The 26,024-nt window shown below is 42.2% G+C and overlaps 1 protein-coding gene across 8 annotated transcripts in view; it reads right to left on the reverse strand.

The window, feature by feature from the left end:
* LOC308194001 (uncharacterized protein) overlaps positions 1–26,024 on the reverse strand; it is a 143,520-nt gene that overhangs the window by 65,421 nt on the left and 52,075 nt on the right. For 3 of the 8 annotated variants that reach the window (XR_013950165.1, XR_013950166.1, XR_013950168.1), the window contains exon 5: positions 9,337–24,321. Coding sequence is in view for 1 of the 8 variants with exons in the window: in XM_080589269.1 (XP_080445395.1) it covers positions 20,605–20,766; positions 21,483–21,726 (406 nt within the window). In the remaining 7 variants the exon portion in view is untranslated. Of the gene's footprint in view, positions 1–534; positions 24,322–26,024 lie in introns of all 8 variants that reach the window. The other 5 variants (XR_013950164.1, XR_013950167.1, XR_013950169.1 and 2 more) reach the window with 4 other exon arrangements.

The following is a 26,024-nucleotide window of genomic DNA, read 5'->3' on the forward strand; positions in this document are numbered from 1 at the left end:
ATCTAAGGACAAGGCACCACAGAAGTAAATTGGATGATTGTGGTTACTTTGATTAACAAGCAATTTATAAGCATTCCGTATCCTTTCTAATCTCAGTGCTAACCTCAGTGTCATTACTATAATGAAGCTTAGCTGGGAAAGGACAAGGTAGGGAACTGTTCATTTACAAGTCTCTGGCATGACCTAGTTGGACTGACTACTGCTTTACACAATAGCAGGCATTTAAAAGCCAGGCATTGAAAGAAATCAGCCTCTCCCAAACTTCATGGCCTCACAGGCTTTCTGACCAGCACAGGAATGCCAACTGAATTATAGGAAACCTTGCCTGCTGCCAAGTCAGGACTTGTACTTCTAGGGTCCACTTTCTTCTCATCATCCTCCCAAAGGTGGAAGGCAGCAATACATTCAAAAGAGAGATGCCCTTTGAGAATAGATGATGTCCAGAGAGAGCACAGACATTTCCTCGTGCAGATATCCCACCAAATATGCGGATCTCTAAACAATAAAGGACCTGTATCTCCAGATCTGGCCTACCTGGCCTGACCTAATTGAAGGAAGAGTCCATCTTCTTTATGGGAGTCAGTCCATGGAAACCTTTTTTTTGTTACTTGCTGCTACAAAAAAAAAATAATAATAAAATAATAATAATAAAAAAAACTCCTACTAACTTAGCTTTTTTTTGACAGGACAGTTGATGTAAAGATTTCTATCACTGAAGGATGTCTCTGAATTTCCAGTTTCCTACAGACATTTGCTACATCAAAAAGCATCATCAAAAAGCAGTGCTGTGCTGAGACAGGGGTCGTGTGCTCCCATCTGTGTGCACAGTGAGAGGCACAGATGTTAGCCCTTCCCTTTCCCTTCCTCCCCATCTCCCTTCTTCTCCAGTCAGACCCCTCTAGACAAAGCCAGAAGATAATCTGGAGAAAGAAGGATGCATTTTTTCCCCTTTGTTTGGATATAATAGCACATTTCTCTTTTACCCGTTGAAATACAGATCTGTACCACAGGGTCCATGGAGACTCAGAACCAGAAAATACCACCCTGGGATGAGAGCTGATGGTTTGCAACTTGCGTGTGCCCATCTCTGCTGGGCTCCAGTCTCCACTGACGCTCCATGTGCGGGCAGAGGCAGCCAGGCTGCTCTCCAGAAGTGGACAGCAGCTTCATTTCTGCCAGAGATGCCATTAAAAACAATGTTAAAGACAACTTTCTCGTAGCTAGTTTGTGTGTGTATAAAAAGTATAATAAAGCAAATAAAACTCTTGGTGTCCAGCACAAAGTTACTGGATCTCAGACTTGCTGGCATTTGCTTTTGGACTGAAGAGGGAAATATCTGTGTAAAGTTTCCATTGATCTATAAAGCAGAAACATCTGCTGGAAATGCTGTCACAGGCCATCTCTGACTGCAGTCAGCAGGAGGCAAGCCTGTGGTTAATAAGCTTTCTCTCTCCCTTCCACAGTAGATGTCATTGCAATGAGTACGAAGCACAATAAGAAAGTTTACAGGATATGGGCTAACTCAGCCAGAAAATACAAAACACAAACATGGAAAAAAAGCATCATTGAGAAAACTGTCAACAGCTTTCAGATTAGTAATGTGCTCCTGCCAAAGCAACAACAGAACCACTGGACCAGCTACCCCAAACCAGCCCTGGGACTTGTCTCCATCAGAAATGCCATAAGGACCTTTTTTAAGGTTTCTTCTGTGATCCTACATAAAAGCGCTTGCAAGGTGGGATTTAACTGGTAAAAGGCTGTCCAGAGCTCTCTGCCAGTTGTTTTTGTTTTGGTTTGGTTTTTTTGAGGGTTTATTTCAATTTGCAGTGCAGTTTATGCCACATACCCACACTGAGATTATTACTTTCCTCAGTGATGCTAATTGGTACTCCCTCCTCACTCAGCAACCAGCTTCCCGCTGGTACCAGACAAGTGGAAGCTCCACAGGACAGAGGTAAGCCTGGGATCTGCTGCCGGCAGTGATATTGAAGAAGTCAGGCAAAGTTTGCGTTCCCTTGGGTAAAGCTTCTCTCCCTCCAGCTGGCACATCCTCCTGCCCACCGAGGCAAGGCAGGGTGCTCGGCGCAGAGAGGAGGGCTCGTTTTGGAGCAGGACCCCAAGGTAAGCACCCCAGCAAGGTCCCCCCATGGTGCTGCTGGTTACTGCAGCTGTCCTCAGGGCTGCAGGGACCTCCTGAGGCTCTGCCCCCTCCAGCACCCTGATGCTTCTGGTTCATGCCAGCATCTGGGTGAACGTCCAGCACATGCTGCCCGTACAGACACGGCCAGCGCTTTTCTGAGGCGTAGCATCTTTTCCCTCCTCCTGGGGAGCTGAAAGTTAGCTGGTACAGAGAGCAGTGCATTTAATAGCAGGAACAACAAGATTCTTCTTATTATACTGTACTGGTTATAGCATGTCACTCTGTCATCACCCTATCACCGCTCTGCTGTGCACTCCACTTATTCTGACTTTAATGGTGTTATACTTACCAAGGTTATAATTACACATTATAGTGTGGCTTTCCTATGCTTAAAAAGGACTAAACGTACAATTACACAGCTCATAAATACAAGGACATCATACTACTACATAAGTGCACATGCCCACATAAAACCTTTAATTTAGGTCGCAAATAGATTATAGAGATTTTACAAGCATTTCGTTTTGAATGTGGTAATTGTTAGCACCACCTCTTGGTGAAAACCTCAAACTGCACGGGACCGACACCGGCACTGCTCCTCTCTAGGGGTGAGGACTAGACGATGCTTCCTGCAAAGCCAGGCACTAACTGGAAAACCGTAATGAGAAAAAGGGATTTACTGGTTGTTCTCTTGTTGTTCCAATACTTCCAGGTAAATATCTGAACCTATCTGTACCTCTTTAAAATGTTTTAGGATTTAGAAACATTTATTTGCCCGTACGTCAGAGACATAATCAAGTGAAAAAGCATGCGTGCCAGAATCAGTGACCCCTCAAAACTTTAACATTAGTGCTAAAGAGGAAAACAGATGGCAAATACAAATGCCTAGACAACTATCAATACTAAGATTAACTGTCACTGTGACCAAATGTGATCTGAGAGCCTTCCTTTAAAAGCACCCCTCATTTGAATCATAAATATCAATCAGAGGGGATCAGAGAGCAAACTAATCCCATCTCCTATCCCCAGAGGGTTTCTGAGAGCAACACACTGCATTTTGGTGATGTGAAAATTCACTATACAGCTAGGCTCTACCAAGAGGGTCTACCACACATTTAAAGATTTTTAACACTCAGTAGTTCAGTCAAGATAAAAGCATATTCCGTGGTGTCCAATGGTCTTTTTTTTTTAGCCAGTCCCTTGTCTCAGAGGCACTCAGAGCCCCACGTCCTGAAGGAGAGAGCACCAAGAGGATTTCCAGCAAAGGGAAGCCCTTTGCATGTGCCATTTCCGTGAAAAGCATCAGGGCAGGCAAGGTAGAGATACTTGGGCAATATCCTCAAATGACAACCCAAGACACCCTCTGGCTATGCGTCTAACAGCCATGTATTTTATAGGATTTGAACAGTTAAATTTCATTGTGTATCAAGTAACTGCATGTTGTCTAAACATTGAGCTCTGTGTTCACATGCACAGATTCCGCTGATAGCATAGTAAGAGTGACATGACTTACATTCACAGTAAAGACAGAAGAAGGAGAGAGAGAGAGAGAGAGAGAGAGAGAGAGAAAGAATGAAAGAGGGAGGGAAAGGGAAAGGGAAAGGGAAAGGGAAAGGGAAAGGGAAAGGGAAAGGGAAAGGGAAAGGGAAAGGGAAAGGGAAAGGGAAAGGGAAAGGGAAAGGGAAAGGGAAAGGGAAAGGGAAAGGGAAAGGGAAAGGGAAAGGGAAAGGGAAAGGGAAAGGGAAAGGGAAAGGGAAAGGATACTTTATTCCTTTCCATTCATTTCATTTGCAATTTTAATTGTGCAGAGCAGGCAAATAGTTACAAATGAATGACTGATGTTTTTGGAAAGGTATAAAACATGAAAAGTATGCACTTCCTTTAAATCAGCTTTTATATTAAATTACTTACAGCACACTGTTCTCAGAGTAGCTTATTGTGGTGTACAGAGCCCTGTGATCTACCGAGAGGCATGAGTTTCGGGAATGGAAAGAGGTCACTAAAACCTTTTTCTTGTTTCTTTTTCTCACATTTAAGTAACAGAAGAAGGAAGGAGGAGAAGGAAAAGATCTCAGTGCTTGTTAGCTAAGATTTCCTAGTTTTCCTTTGTTTCCTATGTGCATCTCTTGGAATGAAATTCCTTTATCTCTTGTGCTTACATTTTCTACTTGCTTACAGTAGCATCTTAGTTTGCAGGCTCACACAGGCAGAATTAACAATAATATACTTGTATATACTGGCCCATGTAATTCTTAACCGTGGATATGGGTAGCAACATAGATGTGCATAAATAGGTTCAAGTCTTACTTTCCTTACTCATTGACATGTCCAGCTGAAAGTGCTTAAGAGAGGTATATGAAGTGTGCAGGATGTAAATCTGTGACTTGGAGATTTAAGAAAATTTCAGTTCCAAGGGTCAAATGAATTTGTCACATCTTTTGTATAACAGCAGCAGTTTAAGTTAACATTTTCAAGAATGATTTTCAATTCTAAATGTCTGTAAATGAGAGTGAGGCCTGATGTTTTTAAAGGGGTGTGATGATTTCTTAAAACCCAACCCCTTGCTCTGGGCAAGCAGTATCAACTCTCACTTTTGAAAAACGCCACATTTTGGCTATGAAAGCTCTTGGCTTTTGGCTGTCCTATTGGCTGTGAAGTTTCAGCCAAAAGCATTCACACTGACAATTTGCTCACCTTCCTGTGCAGGGTAAATTTCCCAGTCATGGCCCTTCTCTGGTTGCGGTTGTTTAAATGTTCTCGCCTGCTCAGCTGGGACAAAGAATGAAGAGCCTGTGCATGCACAGAGTCACCTGGCTACAGAGGTTGCTCTACACCCTCCTCAAAAAGATTGCAGATGAGTTGATGGAGCAGGAATACAGGAGGGAAAGGGAGGAATTTTAGAGTAATTCTTTGCAACATGAATTAATTCTTTACCAGGGAAAATGATGAGAAAATGTACACGTATTTGAGGACCTTGTGCCCTGGTTAGCTACCATCTGACTGAGCTGAAAATACACAATCAGCATCACACCTACTGTGTCCCTCTGTCAGTCTGAAAGGCCCCTGAGCCTCCATTTTCTGGTGGGACAGACTTCTACGAGAAGAAGGACATCCTAGGGGGATACAGGTGAGCTTCGGTCAACAGAGACCTTGAGACCAGCACCGGTGATGTCTGCTACAGCAGCAATGAAGGGAAGTAGATTAGGCAGTAAAAGCTGATTAATGTCCTCTCAGACTTTTAGAGATTGGAATAGGACAATAAATAGGTAGAAAGCAGTCTTCAGTGTCTGAAGGCAATGGAGAAACAAGAAGAAAGTCCCTGAGGGGAAGCACAGTGATAGCATTTAGAAATGAGACATGGGAAAGAACTGGTTAAAATCAAATAATGAGGGACTGGGTCACTTGAACTCATGGGTGAACGTAAGTGCCAGTGTAAGAGCACAGTAAGAGCTGTAGTAATTTGCAATGTTACAGGACATTCAGAGCACTGTGTTTCTTTCCAGGGGCTCAAAAACTAACTGTTCAATAAGACACAGCAATGGCATTTCTGTATCAGCCAAAAGAAAACAATACAAAAGCGCTGGAGGAAACAGGACCATTAAGCTCATCTCCCAAAGACACAATGCAATACAGTTACTGACAGTGCCTAGAGAGTCACAACGAGTTCAGTTCAGCGCTTCCTAGGCAAAGAGCAGGAGCAGACAGTACCAGGCTGTCAGTGTTACAGAAGAAATAGCCAAACCGCTGAACGGTGTTTACCAGTGATTATAAGGCCTTAGCGAAAATAGACGAGTCAGCATATATTTTGACCTAAATCAACTAAACAAAGTGCTTGAGAGAAGCACCATCCTATCCACAGTGGACGACATCTTTCCAAGATGAATGCCCGAGTTTTTTTCCCCTTTTAGATGCCGCAAATGGTTTTTGGCATATTCTTCTACACCCAGATGGCGCCAAGTTAACTACTTTTATTATGCCTTTTGGATGGTGATCTTTCCGCAGACTTCCTTTTGGCATCACTACTGCACCCAATATATTCCAAAGGAAATGACAAGGCTACTGCAGCACCTGGAAGGGGATAGTTGCTTGTATAGACAAAGTCCTGGGATATTGCCATTAAGAAGAGAAGCATGATAAAAGCCTGTCTAGATTTCGAGAGACACTTGGTATTCAGGTCTAAAATGCAATAAACATGAGGCTACATCAAAAGGAGTTGAACTATTGAGACAGAGTGCATAAAAAAACTAAGCATAAGGACAGAGTGAGAAAAGGTAAATTGGCATAAGAAAGTAATAAATTAATGCAAACTCCTGAATCTATGTCAAAGTGAAATCAATGCTGGGTTATGGATGGCAATAATATATCCTTGGAATGAACTCCTGGAAAATGAAAGTACCTGATATTTGAACATAATACTAGAATATGTTTTCAACAGAAAGGAAGCTCTACCTGAAGCACACCCATGCTCCCTTCCCGTAACCACTCATAGCCACATGTATAACTGTGCTGAAGATTACTGAATTATTGCAACCAGGTCAGACTGGTGGGACTGCTACATACTGCTCCCGGACATTTGCTGATGATATAAATCACTCTCTGCAGACTGAGGAGTGTCTCACTGTAAAAGAAGCATGTAAAAAATGTATAAAAATGCTCTTCCAGAGAGCCATTTAAACTTTTGACTGACCACAAACCGCTTGTACCCCTGACAAATAGGAAAGACTTGGATCATGTGCCAGTGACTTGTCAAGTACTACTTAGGGTTTAATAAGGTACAGTTCACAGACACAGCACTGCACTGTGACTGGCACAGCCCTGGTAGTTGGTGGTACCCTGTCCAGATACCTTGTGAAAGTGATAGATGTATGAATATTGCAAATGGTTGGGGAAATTAAAGCTTTATGAGAAAGGTCTGCAAGCCTTAAAACCAATGTCTGATTCATAATTATAACACATCTGACTGGCTACTACCAAAAATGTTGAGCTGCAATATTTGAGTGTGGGAAGAGTGACTGGCTTAAATACATTAGAAACATACCCAATAATAACTGGACTCTTATTCCAAAGAGAAGCAGCATTTCGGAGTGCAATGGGGCCAATGTTATCCCAGCGAAAATAACCCTATGGTATTTCATTAGGGAGAATTACAAATAAGCCAATATATCCCTTTAGTGGTTTGCTACTGGTAGAAGACATTCTGCTTATTCTAGCTATGCCTACATGTAGCTGCCTGTAAAATACAAGAGCTACCACAATTTCCTGCTAATGGCTGATAAATGTATCCCCCCTCTAAGTTCAGCACACCACGTCCTCACAAGTGACTTCCTGACCCAGTTTCTTGACCAAAGGTACTCTGCTGTGTTATGACAATAGTATTGGAGTGTGCCGTGGGACAACACAATTACTTCCCATTTATTCAGAATTCTCTTGATTGGGGTATTATCCTTAACACAATGACTTCTAAACTGGAACACCCTCACTCAAATGTTTTAAGGCTTAAGCTCTCCAGAATTGCATTGTACATCTTTATCTGACATATTCTCTCCCCCTTCCCTCTCCTGGAATTCTTGCTTTCAGCAACCACATCCCTGTTTTTTTTATTCCTGGAAAAAATTCTCCTTTCTCATGGTGTCTTGCTCGATCATTAATGTTGACATGCCAAAAGCTTCCCACCGAGATCTTGTTGGCTTTTTTGGCATCCCACTTCTCCACATCTGGTATTTTATATAGCTATCCATAATATTATAATTCTTGTGCCAGTAGCTTGTCCTCTTCATATGCAGACCATATCTCTCACAGCTTTTTCCCCAAATCTGTGTCTTCTCTGCTCCATTAGCTCCTCTAGCCCCAAACAACCAAGCTGTCTAAAAGCTCTATGCTTTTCAGAAAACATAAATCATCATCAAGTCCCAAAATATCTGACAACCTTTTACATAACAAAATTCATGACCAGAAGTAATGCACTCACAACCTGTGATTGAAGGCCAATGAAAATGACACAAGAAACTTTACTTTGCCCCATGCTGTTGCCGCTTGACTAGCATCCAGAAACTTGCTAACGACTGATGCCCTCAGAAATAGGAATTGATGCAGTTTGTCAACAAATTACTCGGTATTTAAGATAAAGGGAGTTTATATCTGTAGACCTTAAAGAGATAGTGTACGCTGTTCCCTTTTGAATGGGAGGGAGAGGGAGAGCACAACACACACACGAAAAAAAAAATCACTACATCTCAGATTCTGACCATCCTTTTACCACATCACAAAAGCTCTCCTTGAAAGGCTGATGAAAACTACAAGACAGATAAAAGAAGAGTGATTCTAGTACAAAGGAGCATGATCAAGGGACCAGAATGCTCTTTTACCATATTCACCAATAATATAATAATATGAAATATCTTAATTACAGGAAGGAATTTGGATATGATCATACCCATCTGCACTTACTTGAAAAAAGATAAAAGATATCTTTATTGGATACTTAACAATCACACCCATTCTGCTAAAGTTTTGCTCATAAAAGGTCTCATTTCATTTGTGTCTTTTATCCCTGATTATTTTTTGACCCTGTAATTTCTCTTCAGCCTGCTAAATCTAGGTTGATCCAAAATGCCAGTAGCAACTACTCAAAACTAGTAAACTAGTATTACTTCTACTCTTACCCTACCCACTGTATAATGGTTGTTATATATGATCTCCACTGTCTTACACTTCATAGTTCTTCCTACTTGAAGAATTTATCCACAAGCCTACAACCGTCAGAGTAACAGGTCTACAATTTTTCTTATGTTACAGTGAAAGTGATTTTTTCCTATTGCCAATGTTTAAGCAAAATCAGGTAAATTTTCTGACCAAATGTCACAGTAAAAACAAACCAATAAACAAACAAACAAACAAATCAAACCAAGCAGCTAATTACAATTGGATTATCATTGGGAAAACAACAACAGCAAACAAACAAAAAACCACCAACACAATCAGAAAGAAAAAGATCATCACATTTTTGAAAAATGAGCAGAAAGACTGCTCCCAGCTTTTCCAGGAATTGCTCAACATGAGAGCATGCCAAGCTCTAGAAAGTAAAAGTCTGTCTCCAGGCACGTGTACAGCTACCTTCATTTTAAAAAGCCTGAAGAGTGAAGTGTCCAACTTACACCTGGGCTTTGCTGGAAATCAGGAAATAGGTCTTGTCTTACCTGTGTCTTGAAAGAAGGAAGGCTAAGGACTCTTCTCATGGGTGTAGCTGAGCACCAGAAGAGGTCATCCAGAGAGACTACGGAATCCCCATACTTGGAGATGCTCAAAACTGGACGAAACAAGGCCTTGGGCAACCTCATCTCATTTTGAAGTCAGCTTGGCTTTCAGCCTGGGTTTGGACCAGATGACATTCAGACATCCTTTCCAATCTCTTTTTTTTTTCTTCTATAATTTAATAATTTAATCACTAAATAAAAGAATAAACATTCCACAAATGAAAGGGTTCTGACATCCTTCTTCTGTGATAAACAGCACCTCTGTTTTCACCACATTGAAATAATGACGTAACATCTATTGATCAATTCTCTTTTGCTTACAGAACATGATTTCTACTTTTGCAAAAATGCTGTTCCTATCATTTTATCATCCGTGTGCTATTTGGACGGGTTTTATCACTGGGATTCTGATAAATGCTTGTTTCACCAGAACTTCAAATTAAATCTTACAATAAGTTGTAAGGCTACACCTACCCCTACATCCCCCTGGGTACTGCTTCCCTATTGCACAGGTAGAGAAAGAGGCATAAAGGAAGTCTGCAGAAAGGTCAGCAGATGAACCTTTCCTCCTGAATCTTAGTCTGTTGCTTTAAACACAAATCCACCCTTTGGTTATTGTATATACTCTATGGGCAACATCTTTCAGTATGTTAGGGCTTCCTCTTGTAGATATAACGGCTGATATAAATTACTCAATGGCAAAGACATATTTTCATCCAAACTGCTCCATATTCACGGTGTAATTCATATTTTTCGCAGCATGTTTTTGAAATGCTTACAGCTGTAGGCATTTACTCTGGTTGTTGCTTTATAAAGACTTCCTCCATGAAGGAGAAAGATCTCCTTCATTACAAGCCTCTGGAAGAGCCAATATCTCCAAAATTTCCTGCCTGTTAGTGAGAAGGATGATACTGAAAACATAGACAGCATCAGACATATGCTCATGCCAGAGCCAAAGGACCCACTGTGCAACTGCTTTGCTTCTGGATGCTCAGCACTGGCACATCCCCAGGGCAGAGCTGAACTGCTGTGCCAAGCATCTCACACCTTTCCTGCCTCTCCCTGCTTGCTTTCTGGCTCCCACGGGATGCATCTGGCACCACACAGACCCTGGTGACCTCCACTTATCTGCAGAATTTAAGGTCTTTCTGGTTTTTATGGCTGTCATTATTTTTGTTCGTGTCTTGCAGCCATTGCTAATAGCCTGAGTGCTGCCTTTGCCAGCTGTTGTGCAAGCTATATGTTCTGAAATGTCATCCATTTCAAACAGAGGATACTCTGAAGACACAGATTTTGAGCAAGTACCTAACTGCTTAGTTTTCTACTGGCTTACTGAGGGTTTTTTTGCTAAACTGACCAAATCAGAACAACGAACTGCTGGCCAGACCTTGCTCACTTTCTTCGCTGGTCCCTGTTCATCAGCCAGAGGCTGTCCAACTCCAGTCAGGACAGGACGAAAGAAACCATCCTCTCTTCAAACCATATTACCCCACAAAGGCATGGACATGCATCACACCTCTGAGCGTGTCACACCACTGACTGTTGGTATACTCATGCAGGCAAAAACCCAGTCCTTAAATGCCAGTGCTCAAAACCAGTAATACCTTTGCAGCAGTGGAAGCTGAGTATCCAAATGCTTGCAAGGCAAAGAGGAGCAGCCTACATCCTGACTGACTGTTGTGCTCAAAAAATCTGTCTTGCATGTGTGAGCAGCTGGGACAGGGCATGGTCTGCCTCCGGGGACATCCTCTCTTTGCATTGTTTTCCCTTTTTAAGAGTACAAGTGTTGGGAAGCTGCCTACAACTGTCGCTCAGTGAGATGAAATGAAATATGGTGTTATTAATGAAAGAAAAAAGTGACTTGCACAATAGAGAGATTCAACTAGCCTTCTGGAAAAGGAAGAGCAAAGAAGCATTTCTCCACACATCTCGGAGACATTCTGGGGTGAATATTTAGCTCATATAGCTGTATGGAGCTTGGCAACATGTGCCTAATTTACAGTGGGACAGGCAGAAGGGCCAGCGAGAAGGGATGCTGACAGCCTAGGAATGGAGTGGCAATGTGGTATTTTAACAAAGATGAAAAGTGTCGCTCTACATCTGTAGATGTAGACTTTGTTAATGCCATTGCATTTCTCAGGCCACATAGCTGAACCATCAGTGGGTTTGGCCTTGTCACCTTGGTATAAGCAAAGTCTGATGAAAAGTGAGTAATTTTTAAAAGAAAGCATTTCTGTGGCTTTGATTCTCTGTTTTGTGGTCATTTCCTTGGAAGGAACGTTAGTCATTTTGGGCTTTTGCACTTGCATTGAAAAAAAAAATGAAAGGGGAAAAAAAGTGTGGGAGATACAGAAGGTTTTAGCAATGTCTATGTGAGAGGTGGGGACCCACAGCCAGAGGCTCACCAAGAGGAGCAGGCAGTTTTCCTCCTGTGGAAACCTGGGTTCCAGGCAGGAGCCCTTGGGATGTAGGTCCAGGCTGCGAGCAGCACAGTCTCCAAAACCAAAGACAACATGACCAGTAGCACTTTGGGTGCTGTTTGCATAGCTCTGACCTTAGAGTTTGGCTTCCCTCTGTAATGCCTGTGAGGAGCCAGGTGCCCAAGCATGAGCATCCCAGGAACCAGCAGAAGGGGCAGGAGACAGCAGAAATCAACCAGATGCATGCTTAAGGTCCAGCAAACATCTACACTCTAATGAAAGAAAGCACCTACCTCCACCTGGGATCTGTGTCCATCCATTCCCCTCTTGAAGCCAGTCCATACACCAGTCTCGTACAAACCATTTTTTTCCAGAAGAGTTTACCCCTGAGCGGGCTCCTCATTCCTCAGCCGAAATGGAAACATCCCTGTGGATCCCTGCAGATGCATCTGCCCAGAGGTTAAGGGCTGTGCAGCTCCTTCTTTGCTCCCAGGAATTCACCTTTGAACTTGCTGAAGTCTGTCAAATCTAAGGCATTTCAAGAGCCCTAGCATCTTGGACCCTACGAGCTGTGGAGAGGTTTCCAAAAATATTTTGATTTGCTGGAAATTTTCCAACCAGCTCTAATTGGCAGATGCACAGCTGTGAGTCAAGAAGGTGATAGAAAAATTAGTACAGTCTTGCTTGGTTTGTAATTGCAACTGAGTTTTTTATCTGTCCTAAAAATTCTTGAACAATAAAAAGTTGCCTCTAATCCCTCTCCCCCAAAGGCAGCACAAGCTTTGCAGCTGACTAAGAATGGGATCTGTAACATGTATTATGCCATTTGCCACATTCCAGAAATAATTTTCCTATAGCCTTGAAGCAGAATGAGTGCAGCGCACATAAACAAACAGAAAGCTCTTCAGGGCTTGATCTTTAAAGGTTTACCTCACTGTTCTTCCTGCAAAATTGGTACCTTTGGCACTGGTGCTCCTGCAACAGATCTGAAAACAACTCATATTTAACTTTGTAACTGCTCTAAGTCATTGTTTTGATTCCTGTGTGAGCTTTGGCTGGCTGATCCCTTGGTTTTAAAAAGTCTGCTCAGTTGTATTTTTCTGACAGGTTTGAGGCTTACAACAGAATTGTTTTAAAGGGCATGGTGGCTTCATGGTACTTGGCATTGCCTCATGATAATACAACATCTTTCCACAAGGAGATCAAGAACAGCAGCTTCTGTCCTGAGCATGGTGGCTCTGCTGAGAGAGGTGCCTGAAATACCTAGGGAAGCATAATCTTCTGAAGCAAAGACCACACTCACACATTGCTTCGTTGAAACTGTTGGTGTCGTTGAAGGTTCTTTTCTGGACCACTGCTTCCACCACAGCTGCCAATGATGAATCCCGTAGGCAAAGCAAGCACTGTGCTGCAGGGAGGAGCATCGGTGGCCCTGTGTCCAGAGCCAGGGAAAGGGCAACTCCAGGCTGAAGACCTCAGTCCAAGAGCTAGGTTTCACAATACTCTAAGAGAGATGTCGCCATCTGCAGTGCTGGTTGTTTACTCATTCCATCTGGAGGGCTGGGGGTGCTTTCCCCAGGAAGTAGCTTCACTAAGAGCAGCACTATGAGGGAACGTAGCTGCCACAAATCATTCACAATTATTTACAATTTTTCCTTCATCCTTAAGGAAGAAGGAGACCAAGAAAATCAGTGGAAAGGTCCGAAGAGCTGCCTTTCAGTTGCTTTTCCCAGCTTTCATCTCTGCCTCTGCAACTGCCTCCTGCTTGCTGCCTCACAGATACTTTGATAGCAAGCCACAGAAACCACAGCAGCAAGTACTTCACAGGTCCTGGGGAAACTCTCCAGGGGGAGGGGAAGAAATAGGTACGAAATTGTTACTCATTTTGCTCTCTGTGTTTATTTATTTTGGACCCATTGGACTAGACCGCAACTAAAACTTTATGAACCTAATAAAATTCCCAACATTCTCAGACATGGGTCGTGATGTTTATATATTAGGCAGAATACAAAGGTGTATTTATGAGGAGACTGGAAGTACTTAAGGATGCTTGAGCTCAGGCAAGGCATAAAGCACACATTAGAAATGTTTTCAAAACTTAGTGCAGGTACAACCGAGCTAATAGGCATGCTTCCCACATAGGAACATGAAGATAAACGGCACGACACATCAAAACCAGAAGCGTTTTGGAAACACTGTGCACCGCATCACAGAGCTATGCCTCCCCCTCACAGGTGGTGGTGAACAAGGCAATCTAATTATTTTCCGATAGATGTTATTGACTTATTTATTTGTCTAGTCCCACTGGGGCTAAGACACAAGATACCTCATTTGGATGTTGGTGGTAGTTACAGACACTAATAAATAGAGGAAGGGTACAATAGTAAACATCTCTTTTCCCTTCTGTCCTCATAAAAAATATTACATTCCCTAATTCCATAAGATATACTGTCTGACTGAAGTCAGAGGATAATGGGTCTTGGCGACAGATTAGGCTTTCAATTTTTATAAATATGAAAACGCTAGAGGGAATATACGCCAGGGTTTATTTTTGCCAGGAGCAAATAAACAGTTCTGTCAATACACAGATAATCTGCTTCCCAGCTTCCCCCTTTCTTCTCTTGTCTTTGGCCATCTCCACCCCTAAAAAAAAAAAGGGAAAAAAAAAGAAAGAAAAAGAAAGGTTGTGTGTTCATTCTCCTCCTGTCACGCATGATTTTTTTACTGATTTCAGCATTAACTTTTCTGGATACTTCCTGTCACTGGAAGACCTCTCCCTCCCCACAAGAACAGCATACGTTTTCAATTTAGATTATGTTCCCAGCAGATGTTGCAGGACGTGAAGGCCTTGCTTTCTCTTTCATTAAAAAAGCACTTGTAATACATTTTATTGTCTTGGATGGAAAAAAGGCGTGTATCACAATCTTCAGAAATTGGTTGATGTGATTTCATAATCTTTATCTTAGCAGAACAATGAAAGGTTAACAGAAAAGAATCAAAATCAACGTCTGTGTTGAATGCTTATGTATTCTGATGAGTAGATGTAAGCATCCCTCCAAGGGGTACTATGGCAGGAAAGGTTTAATGTCTTGGGGAGAACTCTTCAACTCTAATGCACAATCATCCTAAGAAAATTCCCATTATTTTCATAATATTTTGCATGACAATTCAGAGCACACGTGGGTGCATTTGATTCTCTACAAGGAGCTCCAGGCTATCTTGTATGCGTACAGTTTTATCTGAAGTAAGACCTGCTAACACAAATCCCCTCCATTCTCAAGACACAGCAACGACGTCCCACATGGACCCCGAGATCTGTGTTGGAGCATAACATCTAAATGCGCTGCTGGGGGAGTACTGTACACATGGTGCTTGCTGCTGGCCAGTGGCCACATAACCCGTGTCTTCCTGGCATCGGAAGGACCTTCTCTGAAGGGCAACCAAGAAGTCAGGGCTTTGAACTTCCCTATGAAAGAGGGTACAAACCAATCAAGCCCCTACTTTCTTAATACCCACCCGTGAGCAAAGCTTGACACGAAAAGAATTAGGCAGGTTACATGAAAAACAAACAAAAAGCCACAGAAATCCCATCAGAAAATAAATATAACAGGAAACAGCATGCTACAGTCTCAAAAAGTGCCCTTTAAAAATCTTTAAACTTATTTGCACTGGGAAATTGCTGTTGGTAGTCCAGAGGATGCTCACAGTGCCTCAAAAGCATCTGTTATTGCCTGATCTCGCAAATACCTACTGCTAGGGATGTCTATGTGCGTGTGTGTGTACTTTACATACACTCATATTTACTTATTCCGTCCTTTGTATCGAAACTAAGAACAAAATGAGGTTATACCCTACGGCAAAACATACACAAACATAATGTGGAATCACCAAAGCTGCCAAAAAAGCCCCGCTGTGGCGAGAAGATCAAGTCTAACAAAACGGACAGCAAACCACAAGTTTCATACAGAAAGCTTGTTTCCAACGCAGTTAGATTTTATCATTCTTGTTTCTTCCTGTATTATGGAAGCAATTGTTTTTTTTACCAAAGCATAGGTATGTCAGAGCCAGAAGCAATGGTCCATCTAAACCTACATTTGCGACTGCAAGTCATACAGACAATTTGATATCTCAGCATCTATTCCCAACCACATAAATCCAGCCAGTGGCTCTCTTTCGTGTTTCCTCATTTTCCATAAATTTGTCTATCTTCCCTTGAGATGATATGTGTTGCTTTTTGCTGCTCACTTTGGCAAATCATTACATAACTTAAAAATCATTTGTGAAATAGAAATTGAGCTTGAATTACAGCTCAGGTTGGTCGTCACCACCTCTGTCTCACTGCATGGCGTGTTGGGTTTCCTGACTGTACACGCTAACTTTCATCTCTGTAACCACTGCAGGTTGTTTCTTAACAGCACCATGCACAGTGCTGCTGGAGATGAGAGCACACTGCCTCTGAATCCTCCCTGCTGCTGAAAACCTGAATCTAGGCAAGCTGTCAAGGTGGCACACCCTACCAAGGGCTTTCACCTGGGCATGAACATCTGAGACCCAGTTCCTTCCTTTGGCTGGTGTTACTCAGGACCAGCAGCAGTGCTCAGCAGCCTCCTGATCACACCTGAAGCCCCCAGGATTGCTCCCCCATGGTTTGCCTTCCTATACATTGATTTTTTTCTCCAACCCGTGAGCTTTCTAGGCAAGGGAAACCCCTCAGGAGACATGCTGAGCCCATCCTGACTCACTCCTCCCCATGCAGTCACAGGGACAAAGGAGATGACAAATCCAAGGGATTGACACTGTCCTTAAGGGATGGGACAGTTGGGTTTCGCCCATGCTCATGGCATTGCTGGACCAAGAGGGCAAAACCAACCTGGGTGCAGCAGAAGCAGCTAAACACAGAGAGGCGGCCACGGGGAGGCAAAAGGTTACACTGAGGATACAGCAGCTCCTCACGGGCAGGACATCTGAACAGAGCATATAAACACTCCACGCTTCCCAACATGGCTTTAAATTAACATAAACCCTTCTGTAACACCGCCAGGGAATGACTGACTGAGAAGTTTATAGGCCAGAGTGTCCAAGAACTCACTCTCTATTGCCCTGTGAACATTTATTAAAAAACATAAAAATGAAATGGAAATGTCCATATTAGGAAGATTTGATGCCCTTGGTGGACACATATCTTTTATTTTCAGGAAAAAATTGCTTTCCTTCCAAGAAGCCTGATGGACTCAGAGATCAGGACTTGCTAAAATCACCCGTAATGCTATTCTACAGGGCTGCTTTTGCTTGCTGTTAAGTGATATTCTGTAGTTCCTCCACTAACTCAGGAGGCTGAGTTTGACTGGCCTGGGTTAAGCCAAAAAGCCGTAAATAGAAATAGAAAACCAGAAAATATTGTAACAGATATTCAAAATCATAAATCTGTAATCAGCAAAGCAGAGAACCTCTGTTAACATCTTCACTTAAAACAACTATTTGTTGAGGCATGCAAATAAAAAGACTTAATGAGACTAATTTAAAAAGTAGCTTTTGCAAGCCCAAGAGTTTTGGATTACTTGTTTAAGTATCCAGATTGCTGAAAGCTGGGCTGCTCTCAAGAATCCCATAACCTTTTGACATTTCTGTGCCGCGCATTTACATCCCTATGAGATGCATGGGTCCTGCCTGGGAAGAAGCAGCCTTTCGAGGCTCTAGTCATGCATTTTCCATGAGCCATCCCCTGGACAATAAGCAGCACTAAACCCAGAATCAGCCACCATGTGTGGAGCCCCACCAGGCTACTGCCAAGCTTGTGGGGACACCCCATGCACGAGATGGGTGGTGCACACCCGAAAAGCACCATGCATCAGGGTGCCCTCACGCAGGGAGAGGGCTGTGTGGAGGAAAGGTGTGGGGACTCAACGTGATGCCCATGGAGATTTGGGAAGTTGGTCCAGCGCTTCCCTCAGTCTTTGCAACCAGCTGGGGAAGTTGACTCAGTCTTGTACCTTGTACCTTGTGCTGTCTCTCTAGGAAACAGCAAAATGCCTGAAAGGGTGGCTGGGATTCACTTCAGCCATGGATTTTTACCTTGGCTTTACACTGCACTTGCAACTGGATCGATGAAATAAATTGACCATAACGATGTCAAAATCTCTGTATACTTTTCTCTGACAAATTCAATTGCTCAGTAAAAATGAATTACAGGAGAAAAGCTTTATCGTGTGCATTGCCTTGTATAAAAAAAAAAAAAAGGAAAAAAAAAGAAAAAAATGTTTTGTCTCATTTTAGATCGTTTCTTAATATTGCCCACAAGGTGTTACCACATTGATTTTTTTTATTATTATTATCATTACTTTCATTTCTAAGCTGCTGCTTCTTTCTGATACTCTTAGGCACACTTTGTGCTCTTGTCCTAGGATACAAGACTTTGCCTTTCTCCTGATCTTTTAGGAAGAGCTGTGCACCTTGGTGGGACTAACAATGAACGTATAGAAACTGTGAATAATTAACCCGTAGATCAACCTCTTCTCACAAGTGCATGACCACGTAAGCTGGTAAACTCAGAAACATGTGCATGGCTCTCAAAGGATAAATATATCTTTCTGTGTGACGTATACTTGACAAACACCCAGCATGTCTGAAAAAAATTGACTTTCTAGATGCCTCCTTACAAACCTAAAAGCTTACCTCTTGACCCCAGTTTTTAAGCTTGATTCAGAGCAAACATTTACCCTGAGAGTAACACAGCCACCAGCACCAGCACAATCTTGGCAGAAAAGTCCATGTTGATACTTATATCACCATAAAATCCACTCATGCTGAGTGAATTAATTACTTACTGAGCTGATAGTTTTGAAGAAAAAGCAAGATAAAAACAACAAAAAAGCCAAACAAATAAGAATCGAAATACAATCACAACGTCTGCTGAAATGTTAAAATAAGAATGGAATAATGTTTGCAGTGTTGAACCTTGGCTTTTGGATGAGTTTGTTGCTATCAGATTTCAAAACACATTGGCGCCTTTAGACTCATACAGGTTTCCTGCAGTGCTTTTCAAAACGCCTGGCAGCCAGTCCCAATAGGCCAGAGCCTCAGAGCAACTCTGCAAACTATTTAGCACCTGAATCCCATTTATTTCCACATAAATGTCTCAGTTCCTCAATCATAATTTGGAAAACTGTACTTCTCTGCCTCTCAGGAATTGTTCAACAGAGTTTTTAAATAAGACTTCTGAAGTCTTTTAGGTATGATGGCAAGGGGAGAGCACGGAGATATCCTGGACAGACCAAAGTGAAATGAGGAATTAAGTGACAGAAATTGCCAGTTACAAGATGAGCTTTGCTTTGGTTCCTGGAGATAGATAGATAGCCAGCCAGATAGATAAAATGTAAAAACACTATTAAAAGCCCCAAATTACAATCCATAATCTGTAAAACTCAGCTAACAGTGTGCATACTGAACCAGACTCAAAGTTATTCTTAATTCATGATGCTGAAATTTTCCATAGTGCCATTTATGGCATTATCAAATTATTTCCATCGTACACTGGAACAGATAAATAGCAAAACTCAGCAATCCATACCAGAAGTTATATATATGGAAATACTGTCTAATTTTTGGAGAAAACACTTTGTACCAGCTCACTGGCTCAAGACAGATGGCCCCATAAACCTCTCAGCGATGTATAAAAGCTAAGGTTGTATTTGAAGGGCTCCAGGGAGCAGATTTCACACACATGACTGAGTGCTGCAGCAGAGGAGCAGAGGCCATTCACCACAAGGTTATGGGACATGAGCTGAATGCCCCATCTCCTGTGCACAACATAGGGTGAGACTGAAGTGAAGAGCAACAGCAAGTGACTCCATCGGTATTTCCTCACCTACAAGGACCCAGGGGTGTTGCTGAAACCATAGCTCAGAGAAGCTGCACACTCCAAGCACTCTGAGCAGAAGCGCCCAAATTTATATACCTAATGGTGTATAGCTATTTATATGCCTCCCTTCTCCATTATTAACTTATGCACTGTGAACATCAGGCTTGACATGACATATACTCATATACTGGCATGTCACAAGGGAAGCCTGTTTGCTTCAGTCGATGTATCCACAACTATTTACTCATATCTTAAGAGACAGACAAGATACACAATGCTAAACAATTATCAATCTTTTCCAGCTTCACAACATTTTGGACCTATCTGTAAACAAGCTATCATCCCCAGTGCTTCGATTCATAAAAGCGTAGCAGAAGGCACAGTATAAATAAATATGGCTACCATATGGTACTTCACTTTTGCCCTTGCGAATCAGGCACAATAAGCACTCTGTCCTCTGTCTGCTTTGGAAAGCCCTTGATTATTTAACAATACCTGGAATGCATTGCTTTTACACATCAAAATTAATCTCACTCCGTGAGACATCACTCTAAATTGGAAAAAAAAAAAAAAAAAAGCACATATATATGTGAGAGGGAGGGAGGGAGGGAGGGATGGAGGGAGAACTTTGCACATGTCAACACATTATTGCAAACAGGGCCACAAGACATATACTGCAGTGTGGGGCTGGGAAGTGTGGACCTGAGGTTTTTGCTAATATTTCACTTGTATAAGAGATTCTTCTGTTTTAATGGAGAGAAAAGTACGTAGCTGGAGCTAGCAACTTGTTTACTCATCAGTTCAGAAATTTCCTAGTGTTGCTATAGATCGGCTACTGCTAGGAAGCAGTAAGGATGCTACTGTTTCCTTTGTTAAATAAATATAAAGCCAGAATGTGCACCCGTCCAGCCGGTGCCTCTGCCCCAGGCTCACCTTGTGCTGGCCCAGTGATGCCCGCAGTGGTCCCTGGGCCCAGAGCCGTGTCCCTGCCGTGCTGCTGGGCTGGGGAGGAAGGAGGAGGCAGCCGCTGGTCTGACTGCAAAAGGACACAGCTGGAGATGGGGATCCGGGACAGAGTATTTCTGGACAAGTAGCCTGCGGGAAGAAGGTGGCATCACAGATGTCTCTGTTTGGAAAATGCCGCTCAGGTTTCCCCAGGCACATTGCTGGGAAAGTCAAATTAAAAATTATCCATGCTATTTAAACTTAGCCCTTGCAGGTAAATCTTTCAGAGAGGGATGGTCCTGAATGCCATTACTGTGCAGCACATTTTTCTCTGACTCGATGAGCAGGGTGGCGGGCACTACTTAATGAGCAGCGACAGCACAGTGTCCTGATCTCCTCTATCAGCAGCACCGCCGGGCTCCAGCCCCTGCGAGAGGAGACATGAGCAGAGGTCTGTGCAGGTGACAGCCCCCACACTCATTAGCTCTTGGCCCTCCAACTCCTGAGCTGCAAGTGATGTGAGCTGTCACCCTCCTGGGCACAAGCTCTCAGGGACAGGGACAGGCTGATTGACAGTCATTTCCCCAGGCATCTGCTGGCAACGGATAAATGCTGAACTCAGAAATCTCACTGTCTGGCAGATCCTCAGGGCAGTTATGGGTTTTTCCTCCTAGTCCTGACTCGACCCACTGATCTTCAGCTCATTTTCATCCCCATCTGCCTCTTCTATCTCCTTGGCCATGCCCCTCATGCCATCCTTCAGATGGGGCCTGGTTCCCAACCCAGCCTGAGCTGGACATCCAACCCACCCTCCACTCTTCTCCCTCTCACTCTCGGTTTCCCTCACCATGTGCTCCTGTTCTCACCTGCCTCTGATTCACCTCCTTGCACAAGTTTCCAGCTCCCACCTAGGCTGGTGGTACTTAGCTCTCCGTCTGTGTGTGGCTGTGGCTGAATACTTCTTGCAGAATGGAGAAAAAACATTAGGAGACGTATTTCTATCAAAGAGATGAGTATAAGAGATATACAGAAACTATGTTTTTCTGTTGCTTTGGTGGCTGTAGTATATACATTCCACGTTTTACCTTTCCAGATATATATTTTTCTCATCTGGGAGGCACCATCTCGTGAAAAAAGGCATATAACCCAATAGAAATTGAGTGTGGGATCTCAAGGATGCACTGGAAGACTTTGTGAGTTCAGAGTCATGAAAGCCATAAATGCTAATACAAGTGGTCCACGAGCACATATTCAAAGTAGAAACAAAAAAGGATTTCCCCACTGTGGCTCATGACTCATTACCTAGCTGTAGCCATGGTAGGCAGAAGAGCATTCTTGCAAGGCTCTATAAGCCCCCTGGGACTGCGGTAACACAGGGGAGTGAAACTGCTTCAGAACAAAACATATTTTAGGAATTAAATAACTTCAGCCCTTGTCCACAGTATAAACATTCTCCTTTTTTTTCTTTTCCTAGTGGTAAGGGTAAAAATGCCAGTAAAATGTAGAAGTCTCTCCAGAGGGTCTACTTTCATGTTGCAAGAAGGCTCACACAGTGTAAAGAGGATGGCTGGAGAGCAGAGAGGCCATTACCAGGGATAAGATAGATCATGCTGGATAGACCATGCCCAGAGAAGTGGCATGGAAGGACCAGAAGAGAGAGAGAAAGTGATGAATGAAAGGGAAGGATGAAAATAACATTGGACTGGTCACATTTTTGAGGGAATGATCATTTTAACCACAGACTGTCAAATAACTGACTAAGCTAGAAACACTTTGATGAACACCCCAAATACAATACATTCCTGAGTGTTACCTTTGACTTCAGACCTCTAAAATCTGGCGTTTTAAGAACATATGCCAAGTATGATAACACATATAGGTAGATTTCCGTCACCCCCCTTAATTGTTGTTGGCCTTTGAAACTCTAATAACAATTACTGAGTGTCTTCTGGACATCTGAGCTGCTAAGTCTCACTTTACTCCGCACCTATAAGCTACATTCTGGGTAAAGTCTCACTGTCTTCTGGGTTGGTGAGGGCCGCCTTTCCTATTAATGTCTCCTATAGACTCCACTTTTTCTCCAGCCATTAATAACAGTGATTGTAAGAACAAAGAACTGGCTTGAATGTCATTCAGAGAGGCTCTCAGCCATGGGAGTTTTCCCCCAGCTCCATTTCAGGCAGCATCAGTGAGGGGTTAAGTATCTCATAGAGAAAGGACCACTATGTAAGCAGGAGTGACTTTTTTTGGATGAAATTGCCAGGATTCCCTAACCTAAAGAGGGTACCACCATTCTTTGTCTTTTTTATTTTTTTTATTTTTTTTAACCTTGAATTTTCTGCATTGCCTGTTTGTTCGCTCTCTGGACACTGCCAGATATACATTTTTAAGCCCTCTTGGCTTTGAGACATCTTCTTTTCTGCCTTAATCAGTAGATACTTTGCTGGATATAATTATAACCGGAAACCCTTATGTGCATGTTAACATAGTTTGAAAATCAACTGAATATCTAGAGTTTGGGAGTTTTGGTTATAACTTACTATCCTCTCAGTGATTAACAGGCTATTCCACATTTGCCCACAATTCCACTAATCTTCTTGTAAATGCCCCTCCACATCCCCAGATTGTTTTGTCTTGCTTAGCTTTAACTCATCATGGCTTTTAACTCCAATTTTTTCCTGCTAGCAGTAACTTAGAGAATGTTCTTGTGTAGCTGCCACCTCTGTTTTCCATTTCCAGAACAGTTCATTTGTTAACCTCAGATTTTTTGAGCAGTCCCTTGTGAAGCCACATTGGCTTTTTTCGTGTTCTTTGCATATTTTTTTTTCTCAGAGGAATTTTAATCTGTTGCACCCTAAATTCTCATTTCTTATTAGAATTCTCCAGCTTGTTTTCACACCCTTGGATTTGAGGTACTTCTTCTCATTGTATCCAGCCCACTAAGACCCTGATTTAGCTAAGCAGTTAAGGATGTGCTTAATTTAAAGAATGTGTATAATCCTATCCCTGTTCAACAGAACACATATATCAACTGCTGCTCCAATGGGACAAAGGCACATGCTGAAATTTACTGTAAATTTGTAAAAATGTCTATTCCTGAAATCTAATCCTCCAGTCCTACTGCAGCACCTTCTGGCTCCTAAACAGTTTATCTCAATTAAACAAAAGATGATTTTGTAATTCTCAGTTGCTTTTATCCTTTCGTTTTCATGGTACTTGTTACCTTCTGACCTTTAAGATCACTGAGTTTTTTACATCCCCTAGAGAGAAGTAACCGCATGTTTTACCATATTGGCATAACAGGCTATCATGTTCTTGCAAAGCAAGAGACTCTTTATACACAGTAAGCAAAATAAAGCTGACTTTCTAGACCTCCAATTTCTGACTGATAGGATTTGCATTTGTGAAGGATCAACTGTGAAGGCTCAAACTTACATGGTTGTAAGGCTTTGTATGGGTGCAGAGAATGCCCAGAGACAATATGCTCCCAGACCAGGCTTTACCTTGTTTCCATAGTTAGGTGACTTTTTACTCTCTTGTAGAAAGTGACACCTACCATGCACGTAGAAACATGTTTCCATGAGATGAAGGAGCAGAGAGAGACCACACATGCCCCAGAGTGGTTGATCATCATTTCCATGCTCTCAGTCACTGCTCCCTGCAGTAATTTGTCCCCTCCTCATTGCAAGAATCAAATGAACTATCCTGAAAGAAAGAAGTTGTGATTCAGTACCATAGTACTGTCCTGGTGACTTTTTGTTTTCACCCCAAGCTTCAAAAACAGTCATATTTGTTCTAGTAGCCAAATGCAAATTGAAAAGAAATGGAAAAGAAGTGACAAGCAAATCTTTTCAGGATTGAGCTTTGTCTTATTAATTAAAGCTGATAAAGTAAGGATAACACTTAAGAATTTTGCACCTTGAGGCAATCAAGGAAGTCTGAGTCCTGACAGTCAATCTGACACAGCACTTACAGCTTCATTCACTGTCTCCTAAGAAATATGTCACTTTGCTTCTTGGCTACACTGTTGACTCAGAGTGTAACATGATTTCCAAGCGAAAAGCAGAACAGAATACAGACCTATTTGATTCCTGGCTTGGTATCTTGTTTTTGGCTTAAACAAAGCTTTGGTTTAAATTATTATTATTATTTTTTTGATGTTGTTGGATTTTGGAGGGAGGGGGTATGTAGTTTTACCTCATTTTTCAGTATTATCTGTTAAACGTATTGTGCAGCTTGATGCTATCACCCACACCCCAACAGCACTTTATCACTTTATCACTTACTCCCTTTCAACCAGGAGAGGAATTTTTCTTGGTGTTAATAGAAGTGCAGTAAAGCACTGCACAGGACCCCTCTGAGAGGAGAAGTACAGAGGGGTTAGTCTAAATTAGAGTTTGGGTGTTTTTTTAAACAAAAATAAAATATTTTATTAACATAGGAAATGATTCAGAAGAATTTGCAGTCTACAAAGCAGGGTAATGTCCTTCAGATGGTACAATTACCCAGACAACTGGAAAAACTTGCAATTGCACAAATAAGGCATAGCACTGAAAAGCTGATAACAATGTAAGAAGTTACAGATAGGTATTGCTCATCTAGGCAAGGGTGAGCGTATTGCAATCAGCAGCCAAACTTGGATAACATGATATGTAACATATTAAATAAAGATGTTTAACGTTTCTTCATAATAAAGTAAAGAAGTCATAAATCACAAAGTACTGAATCCTTTGGGTACCACAATTCTACAAGTTTGAAGACAAAGAAGATATCAAGTTTCATTCTCGTCCTCATTATAATCTCTGCGTAGTAACCCTGAGGTCAGGGAGAGAGGTGAGAGTCTAAGGAGGTAAGCCTTCAATGGGGAAGGAGTGATTTTGTTTTAGACTGCCATGATTTCTTAAAAGAAGATTCTGCTGCCTGAGTAATTTGGAGCATTTTGCCTCAGAGATCTGAAATAACAGTGAAATTGGTAATACATTAAGTAATTCAGGGATCATTTTGTAACTGAGACTGCCCTTTAAATTTATCCACTTTCCCTGTAAAATGTTCCCTTCCAAGAACTAATTACTGAGTCATTCCATTCCTGTGTCATGTAAGTACTGTTTCTTTCCATTTCCAGGGTTTTTTGTGTCTGCATGAACCATTCCTGTTTCTCCACACTAGCACACTTTGGCTACTCACAGAAAGGTAGATGGGACTATTCAAACTGACTGGCCATCTTGCACCAGAGGGGAATTAGCAAACCCTGATAACTGCCTATTTGCTATCATTCACCTAATCATTTCCAAGTACTTTTGAGCCACAAAAGCTTTAAAATGTCTCACGTGGTTGGTATTTTTAACCTTCAGTAAGAGATGCAGGAACAGCTTAGCCACCCTGCCGTAGGTCATACAGGCAGCAACAGA

This window comes from Anser brachyrhynchus (genome assembly GCF_964034855.1).
Source record: "Anser brachyrhynchus genome assembly, chromosome: 4".
Classification (NCBI taxonomy): domain Eukaryota; kingdom Metazoa; phylum Chordata; class Aves; order Anseriformes; family Anatidae; genus Anser; species Anser brachyrhynchus.